This window comes from Camponotus vicinus, unplaced genomic scaffold (assembly GCF_025532165.1).
Source record: "Camponotus vicinus isolate PSW18456_S1 unplaced genomic scaffold, iyCamVici1.0 SCAF_11, whole genome shotgun sequence".
In the NCBI taxonomy this organism is placed as follows: domain Eukaryota; kingdom Metazoa; phylum Arthropoda; class Insecta; order Hymenoptera; family Formicidae; genus Camponotus; species Camponotus vicinus.
In genome coordinates, this window is record NW_028141947.1 from 4,226,441 (window position 1) to 4,253,850 (window position 27,410).

The following is a 27,410-nucleotide window of genomic DNA, read 5'->3' on the forward strand; positions in this document are numbered from 1 at the left end:
ACACTGGTGACATAATTGTCGACATACCTGTAGAACGATTCTCTTAATTTTTCCGCTGATTTTTTATTCGCGTCAATGTTAAGAACGTCGATAAATGGAGCTCAATGATCGCTGCTAATATAAATGGGCTGCAGGCTAGACCGAATACTACTCGACAATGACGGGAAACTATCCTTTTACCGCCTACGATCCAAAAGAAATGGAGATAATTCCGGTCCGCCTTGTTTACAATTATCTGTAAAAACGCTTTCTTTATATCAGACACACACTACTCCGATCTCTCTTTCTCAAAATCTATTCAAAGACGAAGGTACTAACTCAATTAAGTTAGGGCCCTTTTTGAGGCATTGATTTAAAGACGGATATCCTCTCTTAGAAGCAGAAGCGTCAAACACCGGTCTTATTTTAGTCGTACTATTCAATTTTATCATTGGGCGATGCGGTAAATAATGGCCTAAATTGTCAATTTCATCGTCAGGTACTTTTTCAATAATCCCTTCCGACAGCCATTCCTTGAAAACATTATCATACGCTTCTAATAAATTTTTTGAAGCAAGTTTATCCAGACATCTTTCAAATTTATTGCGCGCTATATCGTAATTGCTGGAAACAAGCTCATGATTTTCCGTCCACGGTAATCGAACTTCATATCGACCGTCCGCGTTCAATTTAGCCGTCTCTATCAAAAACTTCCGCGTTTGTTCGTCTCTCGCTGCTTTATCCGTTTTCTCGATCGAATCTGTGATACCGATAGCATCTAGACGCCACAAATCGCATAGATTGGCCTCCTGCACGAACATTGTCGTTATCATTACCATCGCGTCAGATCTCGTGGATTCTTTCTCGTGGATAATTTGCCTAACACCGTCCATCCTAGACGTGTCTCGATAGCCGTTAATCCATTCTTTAAATCGCATTTCCTACCAGTTAATAATTTACCGGCTACATCCGCACCGATTAGCACTTCTATAGAATTACTTTTACCTCCGATATCCGTTAGATTAATATTCTTTGCTTGTAATTCATCGACCCATGCATCTCGCTTAATACTCGCGATCGGAGCGCAAATAGTATCCCGGTTCATGGCCGAGAAATTGCACGCGTACGATTCATCTAAATTCTGAATGTGTATCTTAAACATATTGTGAATTTTGCTTCCCGACTTGATTCCGCCGAACAGCGAATGTGAAACTTTTATTCACCAAGCGAAACGTAACCTAATTCTCTCGCAATATCTGTGCGGATATACGAACGTTGTGACGCCGTATCAAAAATCGCACTTACAATTTTCTCTCGCGCTTGAGAACACAATTTTATTCGAAGAGTTTGTAAACAAACATCCGGCGTCTCGCAAAATGAAGCTAGGTTCTGATCATCGACAATCTTTTTGTTATCGTTCGACTTATTTAGAAACGCTCGGTTTAATTACGGAATTGTTCTCCTTGCGAATTATACTCGGACACATTAATAGAACGTACTGTCTCGATCACATATCGCATTTTACTTTAACTTTAAATTTTTATGAAATATGTCTGCGTTTTAGACAATTAAAGCAACAGCCTTCTTTCTTAACAATGTCCTTTTGTTCATTTAATATTAATTTACGCGCGGATTCGCAGTTTAGACTATCGTGATTTAACTTACAGAAAATGCACTCTAGCCTTCTTTGGTCCTTTGCCACGAGAAGCACACTAGCACTAGCTGCCCCCTTCCGCCGTCGATTCTGTTTTACCTTTCAGCTTCTTCATTTTCTCTTGTTCCATCGATTAACCGAAGCCTGTCAATGCCATGTCGATGCGCTCCTGGCTTTCCATTTCCAACTGCAAGAATCTAAGAAGTTTTGTGAGTCGATCTATTGTTTCACGTTGTCCGTTTGTTTCCATCGTTTTTCGTTGTCCACTGTGTTGCCATGCTCGAAGGACCTCTTCTGAAAGAGACGACTTGACGAGCGGGTACAGCATGGCGGCACAATTGTTCGTCGTCACGCCAATGAACGAATGTAGCACTTGAGCTTATCGTATAGGCTCGTAAGGGACAACTTCTTATTTCCCTTTACTGCGTTTTGCAACACGAGACCTAGTAGTTCGCGCACGTAAAATTCCACAATGATATTGTCTCGTCCAAAACGATTTTTTAGGCTCGAAATTGCTTTTTTATAATTTTCCCCCGTAGGCGGGAAACTTCGCACGAGCTCGTTCGCGCGCGAATCCGGTATCATTTCTTGTTGTAGATATTGCATTTTATTTTCTTCACTAATTGAAGGATCTTCGCTTATCTTCTTAAACTGGCTTCAAAGAGGAAGCCAATCTTTAATATTACCGCCAAATTTTGATAATTTTAATTTAGGAAGCTTCGACGTTTTCAGGGTGTTCGTCGAGACCATTCTCGATATGTTGTCCGACGTCGATGGCGTTATCTTAGATATTTTCATTTTCGCTGTTAGATACTGAATTTTGTATACATCGCCCGATTCTAACTCTCTGTTGATATCAGTCTCGTCCGCCTCTGATTCGAACAGTGTTTCGTTATATGCAGAATGTACAGCATCCAGCTCAGTCATTTTCGTTTCAAGGAATTGAAACGCCACTATCTTTTCTTCTCTTGAGCAGTCGCTCTCTAATCTTGTTGAGAACGCAGTGAGAGCCTTTGTAAAGGCTATACGAAGCGCCTTTCTTCGTTTCTTTAGGGCATCCATCTTCACGGTGTCGACACAACAAAAAGATTCAAATTCTAATTCCCGATTTCGCGAACAAATTGTCCTGTCACGGTCGCCAGTTGTTATGAACGTAATCGCGAATATCGGGATCGTAAATGAGCTGAGCCACTTCTCTGAGCTTAAAAGGATATAATACTTTATTAACACTGCGTGTATACAAGGGGTCGATCTTTCTACTCGCGCGATCCTTCTGCAACTCCTCGTGCTCTCGCAACGACGCCGAGATTCTCACTGCCTCTTGACATCGCGGACCGAAAACGCCCGAGCACTTATCTGTTTATATCTATCTCAAGTGCTCGGGTGGTCTATCTATTTACTTAATCAAAAATATTCAAGTGCTCGGGCACACTTTCTACTATTCTTGCCAGGACAATTTTAGTACAACAGTACGTGCTAACAATCTATCACTTAAATCATCACTTTTTATCTTTAATTTTGATCTAACAAGGAAAGGCACGAAAGTGTCCCCCTCCGATTTTGATGAACTTTTAATATGTTGTTTTCTAGACAAAAGGGACACGTATTCTTTTATACGTGCCCATACGCGTGTCTAGGGGGTAAAACACCTCTTTGAAAAAAATCTGTTTTTTCCTTTCGAGATGAATATTTCAGAAACTATAAGAGATAGAAAAAAATTTTCAAATTAAAAGTTAAATGGCTTCAAGAGTACTTTACAATAATAACAAAAAAAATTTTTAGCTTTTTAATTTTTCAAAATACCCCCACCACTAAATATATTTTTTTTTAATTGTGAAATTTCATTATCACCAAGTGAAAGGTTATTTTCTTGCGAATCCAACCATATATGATTAAGTTATGTTTCGAAAAGTTATTTTCCAGAATTAATTATAAACCTCTCTGTAATACGCTATTCGTGTCCGTCTATGCGCTCGATTTTTCGCGTAATACATCCTGTTTTTCCATCATAAAGGATAACTAACACGGATACATTTATCTATATAATTATGTTTTTTTCGCGTGCATAGATAGAATAACATTGATAAACATTAGAATAACATCAAAACGTTAAATATAAATAAGCTCAAAATGTATGCATGAAATGACGCACGAGACTCTAAACTTGTTTAATTTAAGATGGCACAAGATGAAATAATAATAATAATAATAATAATAATAATAATAATAATAATAATAATAATAATAATAACACTTATGTAAATAATATTATAAAAGAAGTAATATATATGAAAATTTTGTAATTGTAACATACAATTTTATAAAGATCATCAATAAGAGAGGAGGAGAAAGGATAAGATAAAAGAAGGTGTAAATATATATCCATTTATTAAATCATATATAAATATATAATGCTGTTTATTAAATAGACAAATAAGAAATTTTATAACATAATTGTATAATTCAATTGCACAATATAAATGTGTAAATGCATTTGATATAATTATGTACATAAATAAAATTATGGTTTAAAATTGTTACAAAGATGGTGGATGAAAAAAATGTTTTAAACATAACGTTTTCTTACACCATATATATGATATACAGGATGTTCCATTTTAACTTTCACACTCGAATATCCCGAAATCATGGCGGTTTCGGTGAAAATGTTTTAAACAAAAGTTGTATGGTTTTAAGGGGGCCATAAGATGGTGTCATTGGTTTTACCTTGAAAAGTCGTTTGAAGGTCACGTGAAGGTCACCTCCAACTTTTTAAATGGGACATCCTATATACTTTTACATATTCTTGTAGCTTGCCTCGAGAGCTTTCCAAAACACTATAATTAAGTTAGATTTCATTAAGTGCTTTCCGAGTTATGAGGCTTGAAATAATTTCTTAATTTTACATAAACCATAAGATATCTAATAAAATATTCATTTTTCGATTATCTTACCTTAATACTTTTATGTACAAAATAATGAGAGTAATCAATTGGTGTAAAGAGAACATACAGTTGTTTTTAAGAAAAAATATGGAATTGTTAATTGCAAATTCCACATTTTTTCTTAAAAACAACTGTATGTTTTCTTTACACCGATTGATTACTCTCATTATTTTGTACATAAAAGTATTAAGGTGAGATAATCGAAAAAATGAATATTTTATGTAAATGTTTATGTAAAATTAAGAAATTATTTCAAGCCTCATAACTCGACAAGTACTTAATGAAAAAATATTTAATTATAGTGTTTTGGAAAGTTCTCGAGGCAAGCTACAAGAATATGCAAAAGTATATAGGGTATCCCATTTAGAAAGTTGGAGGTGACCTTAACGTGACCTTCAAACGACTTTTCAAGGTAAAACTAATGACACCATCTTATGGCCCCCTTAAAACCATACAACTTTTGTTTAAAACATTTTCACCGAAATCGCCATGGTTTCGAGATATTCGAGTGTGAAAGTTAAAATGGGATACCCTGTATATGATTTAATAAATGGATATTATATGTTTACATCTTCTTTTATCTTATGCTTTCTCCTCCTCTCTTATTGATGATCTTTATAAAATTGTATGTTACAATTACAAAATTTTCATGTGTATATTACTTCTTTTATAATATTAATTACATAAGTGTTATTATTATTATTATTATTATTATTATTATTATTATTATTATTATTATTATTATTTCATCTTGTGCCATCTTAAATTAAACAAGTTTAGAGTCTCGTGCGTCATTTCATGCATACATTTTGAGCTTATTTATATTTAACGCTTTAATATCTTATAACATATTAAATATAAATTTGATTTGTTATATCAATGTTATTCTAGCTATGCACGCGAAAAAAACATAATTATATAGATAAATGTATCCGTGTTAGTTATCTTTTATTACAGAAAAACAAGATGTGTTGCGCGAAAAATCGAGCGCATGGACGGACACGAATAGCGTATTACAGAGAGGTTTATAATTAATTCTGAAAAATGACTTTTCGAAACATAACAATCATATATAGTTGGATTTGTAAAAAAATAACCTTTCACTTGTTAATAAAGAAATTTCAAAATTAGAAAAATATATATTTAGTGGTGGGGGTATTTTGAAAAATTAAAAAAATTAAAATTTTTTTTGTTGCTATTGTAAAGTACTCTTGAAGCCATTTAACTTTTAATTTGAAAATTTTTTTCTATCTCTTATAGTTTCTGAAATATTCATCTCGAAAGGAAAAAATCGATTTTTTCAAAGGGGTGTTTTACCCCCTAGACACGCGTATGGGCACGTATAAAAATATACGTGTTCCTTATTTTTGTCTAGAAAATAACACATTAAAAGTTCATCAAAATCGGAGGGAGACACTTCCGTGAGTAGTTAGCACTAGGAGAGTTCTAACGCTGGGATCTCAGGGGGGTGAGGGGCGAGGGGATCTCAGCGGCGCGGGGGAATGACGTCACGCAGGATGGAGGGGGGATGACGTCACGCGGGACGGAGGGAATTTCGATGGCGCGGGGGCTGCGGGGCGGGGGACGCACGTATAAACAGAAATGGCGGTATTCCTATGAAGAAGATTTTGGGTCTCTCTCTATTCCTCCCTCTCTCTCGCTCTCTCTTTATCCCTTTATATTTCTATCCCTCTCTCTCTCCCTCTCCATCCCTCTATCCCTCTATCTATCTCTTTATCCCTTTTATCTCTCTTTCTCTCTGTATTATCGCAAGTATACAATATTAGTCATAAACTTATATTTTGAGATATTTCGGGGTCCGACGTTTTCGAGCAATCTGTGAATCATAGCGAGATAACAACACATTTTTGAGATATTATACAATATTACCAGTTAACAAACAATATAAATAGAAGTATTCTTTGAAGGATTGGGTGGATGGAAATGCGTGCGAAGAAATTACGTCATGATTTTGTTACAATTAAAAATATATATATAATTTATTTAAATGTGTGTGTTTAATAAAAAGTATACAATATAAAAAAATAATAATAATAATATATAAAATAGACCGTCGGGCTATGTTGGGGAAGCCGTTTCTGAAAACAGAAGAAAACATACGCATTTCATTAGTTTAAATTATTTTAATAATTTATTTTAAAATACTTTTGATATATAATAAATTAAGATACTTACAATGTTATCCATCATCTATTTTAATTTGTGCAAATAGGGCACATGTTGCAGGCCAATATTTGATTCAAAGATCTTCTGCACTCTTTGCATGACATATTTTCCAAATGAACATAAGCTATGGTTCTATGTTCTCGAACAGCACTAGTTTCTTCATACTGATCCGGTGCTTCTAGAAAGCATTCGATACAAAATTTTAATCCATTTTCCATGTAGTAATATGAAATGCAACATATCTTTGTTGCTTGATTGTATGTCATTATTTCAGATATGCTTAAATCTCGCTGTTTCTTTTGTAACCGTTCATCAAGAATATCGACACTATTGTCACTATCATAATCACTGTCCTTCGCCAAGGGTTCTATATCAGATCCATCATCTTCCATCTCTCTCCTCTCTCTCTCCTCTCTCTCTATCTCCATCCGCTCCGCCACAACTGGATCCATCCAATAATCGTAATCATCATCCGTATCGTCGTCGATGATAATTACGTTTTCTTCAGCCATTGCACAAGACTAACGAAACACAGAAGAGCAACGAAAGAAATGATACTCTAGTGCAGCAGACCACCGAAACACAGAAGAGCAACGAAAGAAATGATACTCTAGTGCAGCAGAGTCCTCTTCATTATATTTTTTTAACATACACAATATAAATAGAAGTATTCTTTGAAGGATTGGGCGGATGGAAATACGTAGATAACAACACATTTTTGAGATATTTCGGGGTCCGACGTTTTCGAGCAATCTGTGAATCATAGCGAGATAACAACACATTTTCAACCCTAGGTTCAGTTACAAAAATTTTTTTCTTTTGTGCCTTCAACAATCTCTGAAAGTTTGTTGGTTGAATATAAGAAGGATCGAAGCGCATCAGATCATAGTACGTGATTTGAAAGCGCATCGACACGACGGTATAGCAAAAGTATAGTCAAAAATTATAGTGTTCTGTCAGAAAGTAGTGTTCTGTCAGTGTTGTGTGATAATATAAAAATGGAAGACGAAGATCACGCGTTGTCATCTGACAGTGATTGCATTAGTGACTGCAGTGAGAACTCCACGGAATTCAGAGAGAAAATAGTGTCTGTTGCGGAAATTAATGCTTTAAACGCACGTAGTACAAAATTTTGTATCATATACTTTTATTATTCCACGTGTGGTACTTTAGCTGTATGTCCTTCGTGTATGATTGCATTGCAAGGCGTGGATAGCCAAATGATGTATGCTGTTCGAAAGCATAAAATTGAGACACTTGATGCGATGGATGGCCGATTCTGTTCAAGTTGTAGCGAGCCGTTGTATATAAGATTTCCGTGCAATATGTGCCCAATTTGCACTCTGTGAAGAAATGGAAAACGTCGAGCAGACTGAATGCGACCTGGTGGAGCGGTCCCGCCAAATTGCCACCTTGGGCGAATATTTTGCATGGCTACAACGATGCAACGAGTACATCGAGTCGCTGGAAGAGCAAAGTCGGATCAAACGACCGCGATTATCGATCGGGAATCGACAATCGCTGATTGCTCGAATCGCGCGACTCGAAGGTGCAAAGACTCGATTGCAGAGACAGTTTATGCCCAGTGGTGGTAATTACAGTGGCGACAATAACGCGGATGCCGGATGTAGCGCGCATCAAAATGAACTTGTGTGGCGCGAGATTGATACCGCGTTCGATAACCATATTCTAACCGGTGCTGTGATTAACGCAAACCATATCGAACCTCGTCAATTTCTCGAGGACGCCAAAGACATCGTGCTCGAGCAAGTGCAAGACGTTATAAGAAGATACAACAGTGTAAAATTGAACACTATATTCAACGGTGAATTTGTGTCGGGTGATAAGCGTGCGAATAAAAGTATCAATACGAGAAACTGTGAACTCTTTCGCACGTCTGATTTACACGAGTGGTACGAGCGCAGCGTTATCGAGCCCACTCTAGCATTGCTAGAAGAATTTCAGGATCGCGATAGTGGCTGGGCATTGTCGCGAATACAGAATTTAACTGTAAATATAAATAAGTATAATCCTATGCGCGCGGGATGTTATATTAAATTGCCGCGAGAAATTATGATGAAGAGAGCTGTAATTAATGTACAATCTATAGACAATGCGTGTTTCGCGTGGGCAGTGGTGGCCCCGCTGAAAGAGACACAAATCGGGAATCTTCATATCCCCACTATACGACGGTGTTAAATGTACAAAATATTGAGTTTCCGATGACGTTGAACCAACTAAAAAAGTTTGAACATATAAACAATATCTCCATCAACGTGTACAGCATCGAGAAAGAAAACAGCATTGTCCCGATACGTCTTTCGGAGCAGAAACGGGATAAACACGTCAACCTGTTGTATGTGGAAGACGGTAACAGCGTTGGACATTTCGCATGGATCAAGAACTTATCCCGGCTCGTGAGCTCGCAACTGAGCAAACACAACGGCCAAAGATATATCTGTGATCGGTATGTATAATTTGAATAATTTATGTAATTATAAAATATAATGCATTGCATAAATCTTTAATTTAAATATTCTTTTACAGATGCTTGCACTATTTCGGATCGGAAGACAAGTTGCAGTCACATACGGTAGACTGCGGAAAAATAAACGACTGCGCTATCCGATTGCCGAGCGATAAGAACAAGTGGCTCGAGTTCAACAACTACACGAGGAAAGAGCGGCTTCCATTTGTGATCTATGCCGATTTGGAATGTGCGTTGACAAAGACTGACGAAGAAAAAAATTATCAGCATCATAAGGTATTTAGTATAGCGTATTATATGCATTGTTCGTTCGACGACTCGTTATCCGCGTACCATTCTCGCCGCAGTATTGATTGTATCGCGTGGTTCGCCGAAGAACTTAAAAATTTAGCGTTACGTGTAAAGACTATTTTAATGACTACAAATGTCTCCATGGTAAATTTAACATCGGACGAGTGGGAAAAATTTCACAGCGCAACGCATTGCCATATTTGCGAAAAACCGTTTACGCAAGAAGACGATACACGCGTACGCGATCATTGTCATTTGACCGGACGATATAGGGGTCCCGCGCACTCAAATTGCAATCTAAATTACAAAGAATCATTATATATTCCGATAGTCTTCCACAATTTATCAGGTTACGACGCGCATTTCATTATCGAGGATATAGCCACAGCGTTCGAAGGGGAAATCGAATTACTTCCAATAACCAAGGAAAAATATATATCGTTTACAAAAACTGTTAAAGTTGCACAAGACAATTGGAAACATTATATAAAATTAAGTTTTATCGATTCGTACAAATTTCTTACGGCAAGTCTCGACAAATTGGCTTATCTAGACAAAGACAAATTCAAAATTTTAAAATCAGAATTTCAAAATTTATCTGCAGAAAATTTCAGTTTATTAACACGGAAAAGCGTCTTTCCGTACGAATACGTCGACTCTGTAGATAGGTTGCAAGATACGTGTTTACCACCGCGCGAATCGTTTTACAGTTCTTTGATCGGTGAAACTATATCCGAGAGCGATTACGCGCACGCCGAGAACATCTGGACGCGATTCTCCATTCGAACGCTAGACGAGTATAGCGATTTGTACCTGAAAATCGACGTCTTGTTATTAGCCGATATTTTTGAAAACTTTCGCGATAGTTGCATCAAAAGTTACAGACTCGACCCCGCGTATTATTATACTCTTCCCGGATACACGTGGGATGCCATGTTAAAGCATACAAAGATTACATTCGAATTGCTTACCGACATCGACATGGTCATGTTTATCGAACGCGGTATACGCGGTGGTCTGAGTCAGTGTTCCAACAGATACGCGCGCGCTAATAACAAGTACATGCAACAATCGTACGATCCATCGAAACCATCGTCGTACTTGATGTATTTCGATGTAAATAATTTGTACGGATGGGCAATGTGTCAACCGTTGCCCTATGCCGATTTTCGATGGGTCGACGACGTGTCGAATTTTGACGTAGCATCGATCGCGTTAGATTCGCCTACGGGTTATATCCTCGAAGTCGATCTCGAGTATCCGCAACATCTTCACGATACGCACATTGACCTACCGTTTTGCCCGACACGCGACAAGCCGCCCGGCAAGCGGCAAGACAAACTCCTCGCAACGCTATACGATAAGAAGCGTTACGTGATACACTACCGTAACCTACAGCAATGTACGCGACACGACCTTCGCGTTACAAAAATACATCGCATATTACAATTTACACAATCTCCGTGGCTTCGCAGTTATATCGAATTAAATACACAGTTTAGAACACTCGCGAAAAATGATTTTGAAAAAAATTTATATAAACTGATGAATAACGCGGTATTTGGTAAGACGATGGAAAATGTGCGTAATCGTGTCGATGTAAAATTATTAACAAAGTGGGACGGACGATACGGAGCAGAAGCAATGATAGCGAAACCAAATTTTCATAGTAGAAGCGTCTTTTCGGAAAATTTGGTTGCCATAGAATTACGCAAACTTGAAGTAAAATTTTATAAACCAATCTATGTCGGCATGTGCATACTCGACATTTCTAAAACGTGCTTGTACGAATTTCATCATGAGTACATGTCACCGCTATATCGTGATAAATGCCGGGTAATGTACACCGACACAGACAGTCTTATATACCACATTGAGTGCGAAGATGTCTATGAAAATATGAAACATGATATCGCTAGTTTCGATACGAGCGATTATCCAATTGATAACGCGTACGGTATACCGCTCGTGAATAAAAAAGTACCGGGTTTAATGAAAGATGAAAATAACGGCGCGATAATGACCGAATTCGTCGGGCTTAGAGCAAAAATGTATGCGATGAGAGTGAACGGGAAAAAGGATACGAAGAAGGTTAAAGGTGTCAAAAGTAACGTTGTTGCGAGAACGATAACATTCGACGATTACACGCGGTGTCTGAATGACGAAATAGAAATGACACGACAGCAATCTTGCATAAGATCGAAATTGCACAAAGTGTATACCGTCCGCGAGACGAAAATTGCTCTGAGTCCGTACGATGACAAGCGGTATATCGTACCTGATTCGACCGACACATTACCATGGGGACATTATAGGATACCCTTATAATATAATATATATAATGTAATGTAATATAGTATGTGATATAATGTCAGATATTATTTTTGTATATGTATCTCATATGTATATGTATTTCATATATTGTATTATATACGATTATTGGAAAGGATGTATTAATAAAAATTTTTGTATTTTTATATATTTCATGTATATTTTTTATATGTTGTACATATTTTTTCTTAAATTTAAAAATAAATACAATTTGTATGAATTAAATCACATTGTCCTTATGTATCCAAGAATTGTGCGAATTGTCAAATCCCAACCATTTCACGTAAACCTCGTTACCCCTCCTACGCAGTATTTTCTCCACGAGATACACGTCCGGATAATTCGCGCGATGCAACTCGTACTCGTAGAACGCTCCAACAATAGATTTTTTGCGATAATCCTCCAGTAGATAGCTTACGGGATTAGTATGTTGTACTTTTGCAATTTTAAACACTTCGGTTGTCCAATTTGGCGTGTAACCTTTCTCGAAAACTGTCTTGTACTTGCTAACGCGTACCGAGTCACCTACTTTGAATTTCGCCGGACCCGCGATATTTACATGGTTGTACACAGTAGCCAAGAGTCTTTCAGCGATCGCGGGAGTAACGTCGACGGGTCGCATACCGATCGTTCGATGCTTGCGCGCGTTGTAATCCGATACGAGTCGCGGCAACGCGCTGATCCACTTGTAAGATCCGTTCAGCGTAAACATCTTCCACATGTCGTTTTTCAGCGTGCAATTGAATCGCTCAACGATCGATGCCTTCAATACCGAATATGTAGAATAGTGATTGATGTCATGTTTCCGCATGAGCCGTTGCACGTCAGCGTTATAAAATTCCTTCCCCATATCAGTCTGTAAGTTTTTCGGACATCTTTTGCTATCTCGAATTATCTCGGCGATAGCGTCAGCTGTCTCGCTTCCACCTTTACTCTTGAGTGGTATGGCCCACTCGTGCTTGCTCAACGCATCTATGACTGTGAGTATGTAGTGGTAACCTCTGTTGAAACGAGACTACGGACGCATCTCGACAATGTCAGCTTGCCACAGGTCATCGTATCCCCGCACTATGACATGTCTTCGGGGAAAATTTTTTCTCGCCGGCGCGTGCAATTCGTTCACCAACTGCCGTTTCTCTAAACTATGTTGTTTCTTCACTTCCTCGGTTATTCCCGATCGCCGATCCATCGTTGTTTCGATTCGTCGATCAAACGATGTGTGCCTCGAGTATCACCGTGCGTTTTATCATTCGTTGCTAGACGTTCCTGGCCCGTTCGATAGCCGTTCAAAGCTGTTCGATAGCCGTTCATAGCCGTTCGATAGCCGTTCATAGCTGTTCGATAGCCATTCATAGCTGTTCGATAGCCGTTCCCAACCCGTTCGATAAACCTTTGTAGATGCTCATAGCTGTTCGATAACCGTTCTAGCTGTTCGATAGCCGTTCCCAACCCGTTCGATAAACCTTTGTAGATGTTTAATAATTGTACAATAGCCGTTCCTAAACCGTTCACTACAGCCGCTTATTACAGGTTGATAGCCGTTTCTGAATTAGTGTTAATCGCACGCCGAAGCTCGTTTATCGCAGTCTGCAAAGCTCGCACATCCTTCTCGAACGCAGTCAGCTTCTCGTCTGATTCTTTCTGCTGATTCTTCAACGTTTTAACGCATTGTTCCACGTACAGTTTGTTGACTGCATCGGTATCAGCCTCAGGTTGCGCTACACGACGAATCTTGCGCGACCTCGCGTCATAGTACGTAGCGACGCGACACAGAGCGTTTTGACGCAAGTAACTTGTCACCGATTTACCCCAATGATCGCTAGTTCTAATTGCTTCATTTCTCTGTTCGAATAATCCAAATTTGTTGATGGGCATTTTTTTCTCGATGCGAGTGACGTCGATCGACTGATTAGTTTCGTCGAGACACCGTTTAATTTATAATAAGGCCGACTTCGCGAAGTTCCTCTATAATCGACAGGATCTCGTTGTCGTGAGCGTTGTGGCCAGCTCGGCGCGAAGCGTCGAGTAATCGTAGACGATCCACTAGCTCGTTGGGATCGTCCCAGTGCACGTAATCGATCTTATTGTCGGTTAGCGTCATCGCGCGAGGCATGAATACTCCCGTACCGCATTTTTTCTTTTTCAATTCGATCGACATCAACGGTGCAATTATGTGTTTATACTTGTATACCCTGTTGCTCTTTAATTGACCTTGCGCATCATATTGACGTTTATGCGCACTCGTCGCCATTAATATGCTCTTATATTTTTGTATATCGTCCTCAGTGTATATGTCATCATCAGGAATTCTCTTGAAGATCAACTCGTATAATCCAGGTGTGCCAATGTACCTCACTTTGTCTATGATTATAGAGTCATCTGCGCCGATGTCGAATCGTTTGTTACCGAGCCACATTTCATTCTCGTCGAAATAGACACCGTACACGTGATCGATCTGGTTTTTTTTATCGCCACTAAGGAGAGCGCCCATGTACTTTTGTGCCAGTGGCCCGAAGTGCTCTCGTAACATTTTTTGACCTTCCAACGTTTGTAACATGTTTCGAACAGATGGTGATTCGAGCGGGTTGCCCGTGGTTTCGAAAACATTTTCGATTGCGAGTGATTCGGGTATCGTGGGTTGTACGATTCTCGTTGTCGCGGACGGTGTGGAGGTTATCAGCGGTTCATCCGATGTATGCGGTGTCGATAAACGATTCGCCTTCAATCGTTGTCTCTTTTTCGGTGTCGTATCCTCCTCCTCCTCCTCCTCTTCCTCTTCCTCCTTGTACCGCTTGATGGGTAACGTTTTAATTATAGCGTCAGCGTTACTCTCCGGCTCGTTTTTCACCGCGATTAAGCTAGAGTTGTCGACGATTTTTTGTAGTGGCTCGATAATAGGCCTAAAATGGGTCTTGACCGCGATATCGTCGTCGATCTTACCGGTCTTCAAAGCGCGATGTTTCTTGCGGATCGATTCGCTCGTTTTCTCAATCTCCCTCGCAATCTTTTCACGCTCGCGAATATTATCGTTTTCAGCCATGTCGACAGAGTGTGTCGGCAGCGACTAATCGTTTTGCGGTATCGCGAACACGTTAAATCCTTTTCTGTATCGCCCGTTCGTAAATGAGCTGTCCTTATCTATCACTAGGAATCCATACTTTTGTTGCCAACAAGTACGACATAATTCACTGAAATCCCCGTACGACATGTCGGTATTCACGTGATCGTTGTACACGTGTTTCAAGTTGGTACCGTCCTGTTTAAACAAGATCAGCAGGTTCGCGTTGTCGCGTATAAGATGTTTTGGTATTCTCGCGTACGTCTGACAGAGATAGAAGCAGTCGACGTTCGAGTGACGACCCATTGAGAAGTACTCTCTTATCGTATTTTGCTTGTCGCACGCCATGTCATCGAAGACGAAAATCGAGTTTGGACGTGCCTCGCTCGGTGGAATGACGTCACTGTTATTGGAGAACGTAAAATAACCGATTTCGTCAATCGGCGTCAACAAATTCTCCAGATATCGATATTTCGGCTGTTGCAGCGACTTCGAGTACACGTACACGTTCTCGAAACGTACACCATGCGGACTTTCCAGTAGACTTATCAGAACGTTGGTTTTACCACAATTCGAGGGGCCGCAAACGATCGCGCGTATAGTAGTCGGTAAGTAGGTATACAGGGCCGGTTCTAACCCAGGTCCTCTCAGGGGGGGTGAGGCGCGAGGGGATCTCAGCGGCGCGGGGGAATGACGTCACGCGGGACGAAGGGGATTTCGTAGGCGCGGGGGCTGCTGGGCGGGGCGGGGGACGCTTGTGTTGGATGTTTTATGACAAGTATAAACAATCATAAACCGATGTTCGGCTGCTTTGTACCCTTGCAGCGCGTGTGAGAGAGAACGATAATATCGCGTGCGAAAAAAATGCGTACGAGAGAGAACGATAGCGAGACTTATAATTAGCGCAAAGAATGGGAAAAGGGTAGTGCAAGGGAGAGGTGCGTAAATAATTATACATTTTTCTTTTTGAAATATAATTTCGGTGGCGCGGGGAATGACGTCACGCGCGAGGAAGGGAGTCTGCGAGGAGAAGGGGGATCCGCGGAAAGAAGACGGTGGTGTGAGAAGGATAGCGCTACGTGTGGGAAAAGGACAGCGCTACATGTGGCAAAAGGATAGCGCTAAGTGTGTGAAGAGGACAGTGCGACAAGGATGACATCAACGTGCGACAAGGATGGTGCAATGTAAGATGGCGTGAGAAGGACGACGCAAAGGTAAGTGAGCGACGAGCATATGAAAGAGAGAAAACGACAATAGCGCGAGAACAACGCGTGCGAGAGAGAACGATATTGCAAGAATAACGCGAGTGAGAGAGAGAGAACGATAGCGCGTACGAAAGAGAGAACGATAATAGCGCGAGAACAACGCGTGCGAGAGAGAACGATATCGCTATACTTACAACTAGCGCAAGAGAGACGCAAGGGATGGGAGCGCAAGGAGAGGCGCGTAAATAATTGCAATTTTTTTTTTCGTTACAATTAAAAATATGTAGAATTTATTTAAATGTGTGTATGAGTATTACAAATTGTGTGTGTGTGTGTGTGTGTGTGTGTACTTAATATTAAAATTTAAAAATTAATAAAATATAGGGAAAGAAAATAAAATGATGAATATAAAATAATGCGGACGGTGCGCCGGGCTGTAAGGGGGAGGCAGCTCCTGAAACAGGAAAAACGCTACATTAATTTTATCTTAATTAAAATAAAAAAAATAAAAAAAAAACTAATTTAAAAATTTTAAAAAGAAATATGTACCTTAGCCCCCTGGAACTGCAGAGCCGTATTCCAGTAACCGTCTTCTTCTTTCCTCTCCCAGTCTTCTTTGTATTTCCCGTATTCTCTCCTCTTCGATTATTCTGTTCTCTTCGTATCTTATAACCGATAGTTCGCAGATTTCGTCAAATAGGGACTCCATCCCGAAGAGCAGCCGCAGATTAAAAATGTCGAGATATCTCCACGATCCATTTACATCATTATCCTGGCGACTCTCCGGGGTGTCGCCCCATTCCTCCGCGAGATCGTGTCGCGCGTTCCAGCGCTCCGCCCGCACGTTGCGTCGATGCTGTATGTTGATGAACCCGGGAATTTTGACATCATCGGGGTACTATAAAATAATATATATTAAAAATCCACATACACATACGCACAATTGTTTTCACAAAAACACTACCTACCTTCCAGACAAATACCACTTTTAGTATCACAGAAAATAAGAGCTCTACAAAACTCCTCTTCCAAAATGAAAAATGAAAAATAGAATCCATCTTATTTGCAGCGTAAGAAATAATCACACACGGAAAAAGAAATACCACGGTTAAACTCGCTGACGCTCTCCTTTCGGACAATACACGACTGAGATTGAAATCGAATGTTACTCTCCGCTGTAGGAATTATAAAGGTCTCAAAACTGGAAGGGTTACACTAGTGTACGAATATTTTTTACACCCACTGTATATATTAACCATTCATGATCCTTTCATGGTCTTTTTCTACGCTCGGTATAAACAATATGAACAGTATTCCTATGAAGAGAAATGGATCTTGGAACCTTCCTTCTTTTTATGTTTTCTGTTTATGATACCAATATTCGACTGCTTTACACCCTTGCCGCGCGTGTGAGAGAGAACGCGTACAAGAGAGAACGATAGCGAGACTTATAATTAATGCGAGAGCACGCAAAGGATTGGAGCGCAAGGGAAAGGCGTGTAAATAATTGCAATTTTTTTTGTTACAATTAAAAATATATAATTTATTTAAATGTGTGAGTTTAATAAAAAAAAAGTATACAATATAAAAGAAAAAATAATATATAAAATAGGCCGTCGGGCTATGTGGGGAAGCCGTTTCTGAAAACAGAAGAAAACATATGCATTTCATTAGTTTAAATTATTTAATAATTTATTTTAAGATACTTTTGATATATCATATAATAAATTAAAAGATACTTACAATGTTATCCATGACTCATCTATTTTAATTTGTGCAAATAGGGCACATGTTGCAATATTTGATTCAAACATTTTTTTGCACCCTTTGCATGACATATTATCCATATTGCTACAACCTATGGTTCTATGTTCCCGAACAGAACTAGTTTCTTCAAACTGATACGGGTCTTCTAGAAAGCATTCGGTACAATATTTCGATCCATTTTCCATATAGTAATAAGAAATGCAACATATCTTTGTTGCTTCGTTTAATGTTATTATTTCAGGTATGCTTAAATTTCGCTGTTTCTTTTGTAACTTTTCATCAAGAATATCGTCACTATTGTCACTATCGTAATCACTGTCCTTCGCCAAGGGTTCTATTTCTATATTATTGAACTTGTAAATTTCTATTTCCCTTTTTAATAATAAATTGCAGATTATAATTTAAACATTAATTGCATACATGTGCTATGATAATTACGTTCAGATTATTTTCTAATGCAAAGTATATAAAATGTTTTATCAAATATACTACAATGATCAAATTGTGTATGTGTAGGTGACAGAACAAGAATTAATAGACTTAGTGGCAAATAACATGATGATGATCAATACAAACTTCATGCTGAAGTGATATTTCTGAATGCTTTTCCACGTACAAATTCAGGAAAGAATTAAAAGTTATGGCTAAGAAATTAATTTCAGAGCAAAAGGATAAATTATATTTTTTATAATTATTATAATATTGAATTATAATTTAATATTTTCCATATAACTGTGGGCATATATAAAACTTAAACATATATTGTTAGAAATTTCTTTCAAGTTATTAATAAATCATACACATTTAAAGACAATGGAAAATGGAATGTATATGTATATATAAATATATACACATATAAATAAAATTAATAAAATCTACATATGCACGTCTATTTTCAAATCTTTTTCCTTTATGTATTTTTTTTTTTTATAATATAAATGTATATCTCTTCTATACGAAATGATAATTATAATGATCAGTTTTATTATCGAGAAATATATGTTATGCCATTGATTCTTATTTTCATTTAAATTTAAAATAAAAGCGTTCTTATAATTCAAATGTAACTTCATTTTAATATTTCAGAGTAATAATGTTGATCATGTTTCATACGAATCGTTATGGTATAAGAAGTATTTTTACAGAAAGACTTAATATATGTTGCATTGCGATGTTAGCAGCTTATATCCGTAACTGTACCATGCATACTACCGATTCTTTCAATTAATTACTATGCTTCTGTAAGTTATACTGGGATACCTGAGATAATTTTGGCGATATACATAATTTAACATATTTCTAACCATTTCTCTTTGCAACAAAAACACAATGCAAAAATTCCTAGTAAATAATAGTTGCTGTTTTCGAATTATAAATATTATTATTTGTATATTTTAAAACAAATAAATTTCTGTTTGCAGAAATATTTGTTACTTAAATTAAACTATAAAATTGAAAATCATTTATGTATTGGGAAAAATAATTAGTTAATTAATCTATATATGTTCAAAAACTATATAAAAATCCTAATTTAACTATAATAAATTTTGTCGAAATATATTTGTTGAATATGTATAAATCTTTGTTTCATTAAATTGCAATTCTCTCTATATCTACAATTAATATATCTTAAATTTATATTTGATCAAAATAAATGCACATAGGCGAAAGTAAAATAAGTAACATAAAATTAAAACATATAAGTAGATAAAAATAATATAATATATAATATAAGAACGACCAGAAATGTAAAACTTACTGCTCGCATATGTGTTAAATTAAAATTAAAATTTGAATGGTGTAGACTTCATTGCCGGAGCGTTTAAAATTAAATAAAATGAATCCATTATATATAAACTCAAGCTACAAATTTTATTTATCTGTTTTGATAATTCCTCATATATTTTGCGAATCTTTATTAATTCTTTTGTAATATTGCATAAATAAATAATAAAAAAATAAGATAAGATAGCAAAAATGAAAAGAAGAAGTAGAGATATAGTAGATAGAAAGGCAAAAAATTAAGAAAGGAATTCTGCGGATCTATTAAGAATTTTTAATAACTAAATGTGTATTCTTTTACACTGCATTTAAGTACAGTGTATTAAATAAAAAATTGATAGCATTCGATCGATTTGCATTTCGATTTCGTTGAAAAATTAGTTTCCATTTTTTTTTTATATGTTCCGCTTTATTATATGATGGGCATTAACCATAAGTTTTATAAGCAAAAAAAGAGAATATGAAAATCAATAATCTATCTCTTTAGCACATACATGTATAAATTTTGTCTAATTGAAATAAAAAAGTTCCATATTTATATCAGTCACGTAATATTTTTAAGGAAATCACAAAAATTAATGAAATATAATCAAGCAATTATTGAATATGTCATATTGAAGTGTATACTAATATCATATTCAAAAAATTACATAATTATAAAAAATATATAATAATGAATAATAAATCTTTTATTAAAAATAATTTATAGGCAAAGAAATTTAATTAAAATCATAAAATGCCGGAAAAATTATTACGCTATCCGAATCGTTATGTGGAATATGTAGTTTAGGCAAATACGCTTATTGTTTGACAGAATAGAATGTTGGAATGCGCAGCAATTTCTTTCTAATTAGTTTTTATCTTCTTGCGTTTTACAAAAAAGTATCGTATATATTACTTCAATTTTCTCTCTCTTTTGTTTGATATATTTATTCAAATCTTATCTTCTTAACAATACAAAACAATCACATCTTCTCTCTTAAGCATATAATAAAAGTAGAGGTAATATATTTCTACTGTATGGTACAGTAACTTTATGGAATAATATCTTCCAGTACGTTGATAATAGGACATCGTCAGTATTCACTATAGTGGTTACTACATAATATTGTACCAGTGAGTATAATTTTTAGCATATTAAGTGTATTCATTCGTTACAAAAACTTTTTACAAGCAGTATACAACTAAAAAAAGAAAAGCAAGTCAACATTGTTGTCGACGTGTAAATAGGAACGAGTGATATTTGGTTTTCTCAAGATGCCTCGATTACTAAGGAATTATTCAAAACTTTTTGTTTTGGAGAAACTGAAATAAGGAATGAAATAAGGAATCGTGTTAAGAATGAAATATACAGCTCAGACTTGATAAACGGTTTTTTATTTTTAATTTAGACGCACGCTTCTATTTAAAAACCTATGCAATTTAAATATAATATATTTTTGAATGTTATTAAAGATCGTAAACCTACATTGTATATTTAATATCTTAACAATAAAATATGCATTTTTTAAATTTGTATGATTATATAAAACTATTTTAAAAAATTATGAATTTTAATTTGTTAGTTTTATAATTTTATTAAAAAATTATTATCATAATATGAAATATGTGACAGTGTCTAAACACTATACTTTCTATGCACTAATTTTAAAATCGTAAAAATGCTTCAAATTATGCTTTTTACCAATTATATCCCAATCACTCTTGATTTAATTTTAAGCTATGCAATACTCATTTAAAAGAAGATTCATTTTATTTTAATGAAAATGTATATATTATATCCACTTCACTAATTTAATTTTCGTTTAATTAATTGAGACGACCAAAATAAAATTTATTTAGTGCAATTATTTAGGGTACAGTGCTATTAATCGCTAAATCGATTTTTAATTGAATTCAATGTTTCATACCTAGGATCTAAAATTCAAATATTTCCGGCAAAATGGATGATTCAAAGATAAATGCAAAAACAAATATAATCTTATATAATATTTAAATAGCAAACTATACTGTCAATATGAAGTGAGATATGCACAGAGCATTAAAGATATGAGATGCAAATGTACTAGGTTTATAAAAATTTTATAATTAATTAAAAAAATAAACATCTATTATTTTTAGAATTTTACTGTGGAAAATAATGTTTATGGCTGTCGAACGGCTATCGAACGGGTCAGAAACGACTGTGAACGAGGCTACGGACTACTTAGAAGCGACTACCAACAGGGTCAATTACGGCAACAAACGGCTGCGAACAGCTATCGAACGGGGCAGGAACAGCTAACGAACGGCTATCGAACGGGTCAGAAACGGCTGTCGAACGGGGCAGGAACGGCAACTAACAGCTATCGAACGGGTCAGAAACGGCTATCGAACGGCAACTAACAGCTATCGAACGGGTCAGAAACGGCTATCGAACGGCAACTAACAGCTATCGAACGGGTCAGAAACGGCTATCGAACGGCAACTAACAGCTATCGAACGGGTCAGAAACGGCTATCGAACGGCAACTAACAGCTATCGAACGGGTCAGAAACGGCTATCGAACGGAGCAGGAACGGCAACTAACAGCTATCGAACGGCTGTCGAACGGCTACGAACGGTAGCGGACGATACAGAACGGCTATTGAAAAAAAACGACAAACGGTAGTGAACGGCTCAGAAACGAAGAGCTAAAGAGTGGCAACGAATGATAAAACGCACGGTGATACTCGGGGCACATATCGTTTGATCGACGAATCGAAACAACGATGGATCGACGATCGGGAATAACCGAGGAAGCGAAGAAACAACATAGTTTAGAGAAATGGCAGTACACACACACACACACACACACACACACACACACACACACACACACACACTATTTCCGTTCGATAACCGTTCAACGGTCGTTCATTTCCATTCGACAAACGTTCAATAGTCATTCGACAGTCGTTCAATATCATTCCATAACCGTTCGAACGGAAATAGTGTGTGTGTGTGTGTGTGTGTGTGTGTGTGTGTGTGTGTGTGTGTGTACTGCCATTTCTCTAAACTATGTTGTTTCTTCGCTTCCTCGGTTATTCCCGATCGTCGATCCATCGTTGTTTCGATTCGTCGATCAAACGATATGTGCCCCGAGTATCACCGTGCGTTTTATCATTCGTTGCCACTCTTTAGCTCTTCGTTTCTGAGCCGTTCACTACCGTTTGTCGTTTTTTTTCAATAGCCGTTCTGTATCGTCCGCTACCGTTCGTAGCCGTTCGACAGCCGTTCGATAGCTGTTAGTTGCCGTTCCTGCTCCGTTCGATAGCCGTTTCTGACCCGTTCGATAGCTGTTAGTTGCCGTTCGATAGCCGTTTCTGACCCGTTCGATAGCTGTTAGTTGCCGTTCGATAGCCGTTTCTGACCCGTTCGATAGCTGTTAGTTGCCGTTCGATAGCCGTTTCTGACCCGTTCGATAGCTGTTAGTTGCCGTTCGATAGCCGTTTCTGACCCGTTCGATAGCTGTTAGTTGCCGTTCCTGCCCCGTTCGACAGCCGTTTCTGACCCGTTCGATAGCCGTTCGTTAGCTGTTCCTGCCCCGTTCGATAGCTGTTCGCAGCCGTTTGTTGCCGTAATTGACCCTGTTGGTAGTCGCTTCTAAGTAGTCCGTAGCCTCGTTCACAGTCGTTTCTGACCCGTTCGATAGCCGTTCGACAGCCATAAACATTATTTTCCACAGTAAAATTCTAAAAATAATAGATGTTTATTTTTTTAATTAATTATAAAATTTTTATAAACCTAGTACATTTGCATCTCATATCTTTAATGCTCTGTGCATATCTCACTTCATATTGACAGTATAGTTTGCTATTTAAATATTATATAAGATTATATTTGTTTTTGCATTTATCTTTGAATCATCCATTTTGCCGGAAATATTTGAATTTTAGATCCTAGGTATGAAACATTGAATTCAATTAAAAATCGATTTAGCGATTAATAGCACTGTACCCTAAATAATTGCACTAAATAAATTTTATTTTGGTCGTCTCAATTAATTAAACGAAAATTAAATTAGTGAAGTGGATATAATATATACATTTTCATTAAAATAAAATGAATCTTCTTTTAAATGAGTATTGCATAGCTTAAAATTAAATCAAGAGTGATTGGGATATAATTGGTAAAAAGCATAATTTGAAGCATTTTTACGATTTTAAAATTAGTGCATAGAAAGTATAGTGTTTAGACACTGTCACATATTTCATATTATGATAATAATTTTTTAATAAAATTATAAAACTAACAAATTAAAATTCATAATTTTTTAAAATAGTTTTATATAATCATACAAATTTAAAAAATGCATATTTTATTGTTAAGATATTAAATATACAATGTAGGTTTACGATCTTTAATAACATTCAAAAATATATTATATTTAAATTGCATAGGTTTTTAAATAGAAGCGTGCGTCTAAATTAAAAATAAAAAACCGTTTATCAAGTCTGAGCTGTATATTTCATTCTTAACACGATTCCTTATTTCATTCCTTATTTCAGTTTCTCCAAAACAAAAAGTTTTGAATAATTCCTTAGTAATCGAGGCATCTTGAGAAAACCAAATATCACTCGTTCCTATTTACACGTCGACAACAATGTTGACTTGCTTTTCTTTTTTTAGTTGTATACTGCTTGTAAAAAGTTTTTGTAACGAATGAATACACTTAATATGCTAAAAATTATACTCACTGGTACAATATTATGTAGTAACCACTATAGTGAATACTGACGATGTCCTATTATCAACGTACTGGAAGATATTATTCCATAAAGTTACTGTACCATACAGTAGAAATATATTACCTCTACTTTTATTATATGCTTAAGAGAGAAGATGTGATTGTTTTGTATTGTTAAGAAGATAAGATTTGAATAAATATATCAAACAAAAGAGAGAGAAAATTGAAGTAATATATACGATACTTTTTTGTAAAACGCAAGAAGATAAAAACTAATTAGAAAGAAATTGCTGCGCATTCCAACATTCTATTCTGTCAAACAATAAGCGTATTTGCCTAAACTACATATTCCACATAACGATTCGGATAGCGTAATAATTTTTCCGGCATTTTATGATTTTAATTAAATTTCTTTGCCTATAAATTATTTTTAATAAAAGATTTATTATTCATTATTATATATTTTTTATAATTATGTAATTTTTTGAATATGATATTAGTATACACTTCAATATGACATATTCAATAATTGCTTGATTATATTTCATTAATTTTTGTGATTTCCTTAAAAATATTACGTGACTGATATAAATATGGAACTTTTTTATTTCAATTAGACAAAATTTATACATGTATGTGCTAAAGAGATAGATTATTGATTTTCATATTCTCTTTTTTTGCTTATAAAACTTATGGTTAATGCCCATCATATAATAAAGCGGAACATATAAAAAAAAAATGGAAACTAATTTTTCAACGAAATCGAAATGCAAATCGATCGAATGCTATCAATTTTTTATTTAATACACTGTACTTAAATGCAGTGTAAAAGAATACACATTTAGTTATTAAAAATTCTTAATAGATCCGCAGAATTCCTTTCTTAATTTTTTGCCTTTCTATCTACTATATCTCTACTTCTTCTTTTCATTTTTGCTATCTTATCTTATTTTTTTATTATTTATTTATGCAATATTACAAAAGAATTAATAAAGATTCGCAAAATATATGAGGAATTATCAAAACAGATAAATAAAATTTGTAGCTTGAGTTTATATATAATGGATTCATTTTATTTAATTTTAAACGCTCCGGCAATGAAGTCTACACCATTCAAATTTTAATTTTAATTTAACACATATGCGAGCAGTAAGTTTTACATTTCTGGTCGTTCTTATATTATATATTATATTATTTTTATCTACTTATATGTTTTAATTTTATGTTACTTATTTTACTTTCGCCTATGTGCATTTATTTTGATCAAATATAAATTTAAGATATATTAATTGTAGATATAGAGAGAATTGCAATTTAATGAAACAAAGATTTATACATATTCAACAAATATATTTCGACAAAATTTATTATAGTTAAATTAGGATTTTTATATAGTTTTTGAACATATATAGATTAATTAACTAATTATTTTTCCCAATACATAAATGATTTTCAATTTTATAGTTTAATTTAAGTAACAAATATTTCTGCAAACAGAAATTTATTTGTTTTAAAATATACAAATAATAATATTTATAATTCGAAAACAGCAACTATTATTTACTAGGAATTTTTGCATTGTGTTTTTGTTGCAAAGAGAAATGGTTAGAAATATGTTAAATTATGTATATCGCCAAAATTATCTCAGGTATCCCAGTATAACTTACAGAAGCATAGTAATTAATTGAAAGAATCGGTAGTATGCATGGTACAGTTACGGATATAAGCTGCTAACATCGCAATGCAACATATATTAAGTCTTTCTGTAAAAATACTTCTTATACCATAACGATTCGTATGAAACATGATCAACATTATTACTCTGAAATATTAAAATGAAGTTACATTTGAATTATAAGAACGCTTTTATTTTAAATTTAAATGAAAATAAGAATCAATGGCATAACATATATTTCTCGATAATAAAACTGATCATTATAATTATCATTTCGTATAGAAGAGATATACATTTATATTATAAAAAAAAAAAATACATAAAGGAAAAAGATTTGAAAATAGACGTGCATATGTAGATTTTATTAATTTTATTTATATGTGTATATATTTATATATACATATACATTCCATTTTCCATTGTCTTTAAATGTGTATGATTTATTAATAACTTGAAAGAAATTTCTAACAATATATGTTTAAGTTTTATATATGCCCACAGTTATATGGAAAATATTAAATTATAATTCAATATTATAATAATTATAAAAAATATAATTTATCCTTTTGCTCTGAAATTAATTTCTTAGCCATAACTTTTAATTCTTTCCTGAATTTGTACGTGGAAAAGCATTCAGAAATATCACTTCAGCATGAAGTTTGTATTGATCATCATCATGTTATTTGCCACTAAGTCTATTAATTCTTGTTCTGTCACCTACACATACACAATTTGATCATTGTAGTATATTTGATAAAACATTTTATATACTTTGCATTAGAAAATAATCTGAACGTAATTATCATAGCACATGTATGCAATTAATGTTTAAATTATAATCTGCAATTTATTATTAAAAAGGGAAATAGAAATTTACAAGTTCAATAATATAGAAATAGAACCCTTGGCGAAGGACAGTGATTACGATAGTGACAATAGTGACGATATTCTTGATGAAAAGTTACAAAAGAAACAGCGAAATTTAAGCATACCTGAAATAATAACATTAAACGAAGCAACAAAGATATGTTGCATTTCTTATTACTATATGGAAAATGGATCGAAATATTGTACCGAATGCTTTCTAGAAGACCCGTATCAGTTTGAAGAAACTAGTTCTGTTCGGGAACATAGAACCATAGGTTGTAGCAATATGGATAATATGTCATGCAAAGGGTGCAAAAAAATGTTTGAATCAAATATTGCAACATGTGCCCTATTTGCACAAATTAAAATAGATGAGTCATGGATAACATTGTAAGTATCTTTTAATTTATTATATGATATATCAAAAGTATCTTAAAATAAATTATTAAATAATTTAAACTAATGAAATGCAT

At 35.3% G+C, this 27,410-nt stretch overlaps 3 protein-coding genes and 1 pseudogene across 3 annotated transcripts; 1 reads left to right on the plus strand and 3 right to left on the minus strand.

Moving 5' to 3' along the window:
• Nucleotides 1-287: 287 nt before the first annotated feature.
• On the minus strand, nt 288-872 carry LOC145961805 (uncharacterized). The gene has a single exon (XM_083082267.1). The coding sequence runs from the start codon at nt 870-872 to the stop codon at nt 288-290; it is 585 nt and encodes a 194-aa protein (XP_082938393.1).
• An 894-nt stretch (nt 873-1,766) lies between these two features.
• On the minus strand, nt 1,767-2,695 carry LOC145961806 (uncharacterized; annotated as a pseudogene).
• A 3,869-nt stretch (nt 2,696-6,564) lies between these two features.
• On the minus strand, nt 6,565-7,723 carry LOC145961419 (uncharacterized). Its single transcript, XM_083081578.1, has 2 exons — nt 6,775-7,723; nt 6,565-6,677 (listed from the first exon to the last, which is right to left on the minus strand). Exon 1 carries the CDS (start codon nt 7,275-7,277, stop codon nt 6,795-6,797), a length of 483 nt encoding a protein of 160 aa, XP_082937704.1. The 5' UTR covers nt 7,278-7,723; the 3' UTR covers nt 6,565-6,677; nt 6,775-6,794.
• Nucleotides 7,724-10,271: 2,548 nt separating this feature from the next.
• On the plus strand, nt 10,272-12,016 carry LOC145961415 (uncharacterized). The gene has a single exon (XM_083081572.1). It carries the CDS (start codon nt 10,478-10,480, stop codon nt 11,870-11,872), a length of 1,395 nt encoding a protein of 464 aa, XP_082937698.1. The 5' UTR covers nt 10,272-10,477; the 3' UTR covers nt 11,873-12,016.
• Nucleotides 12,017-27,410: the final 15,394 nt, after the last annotated feature.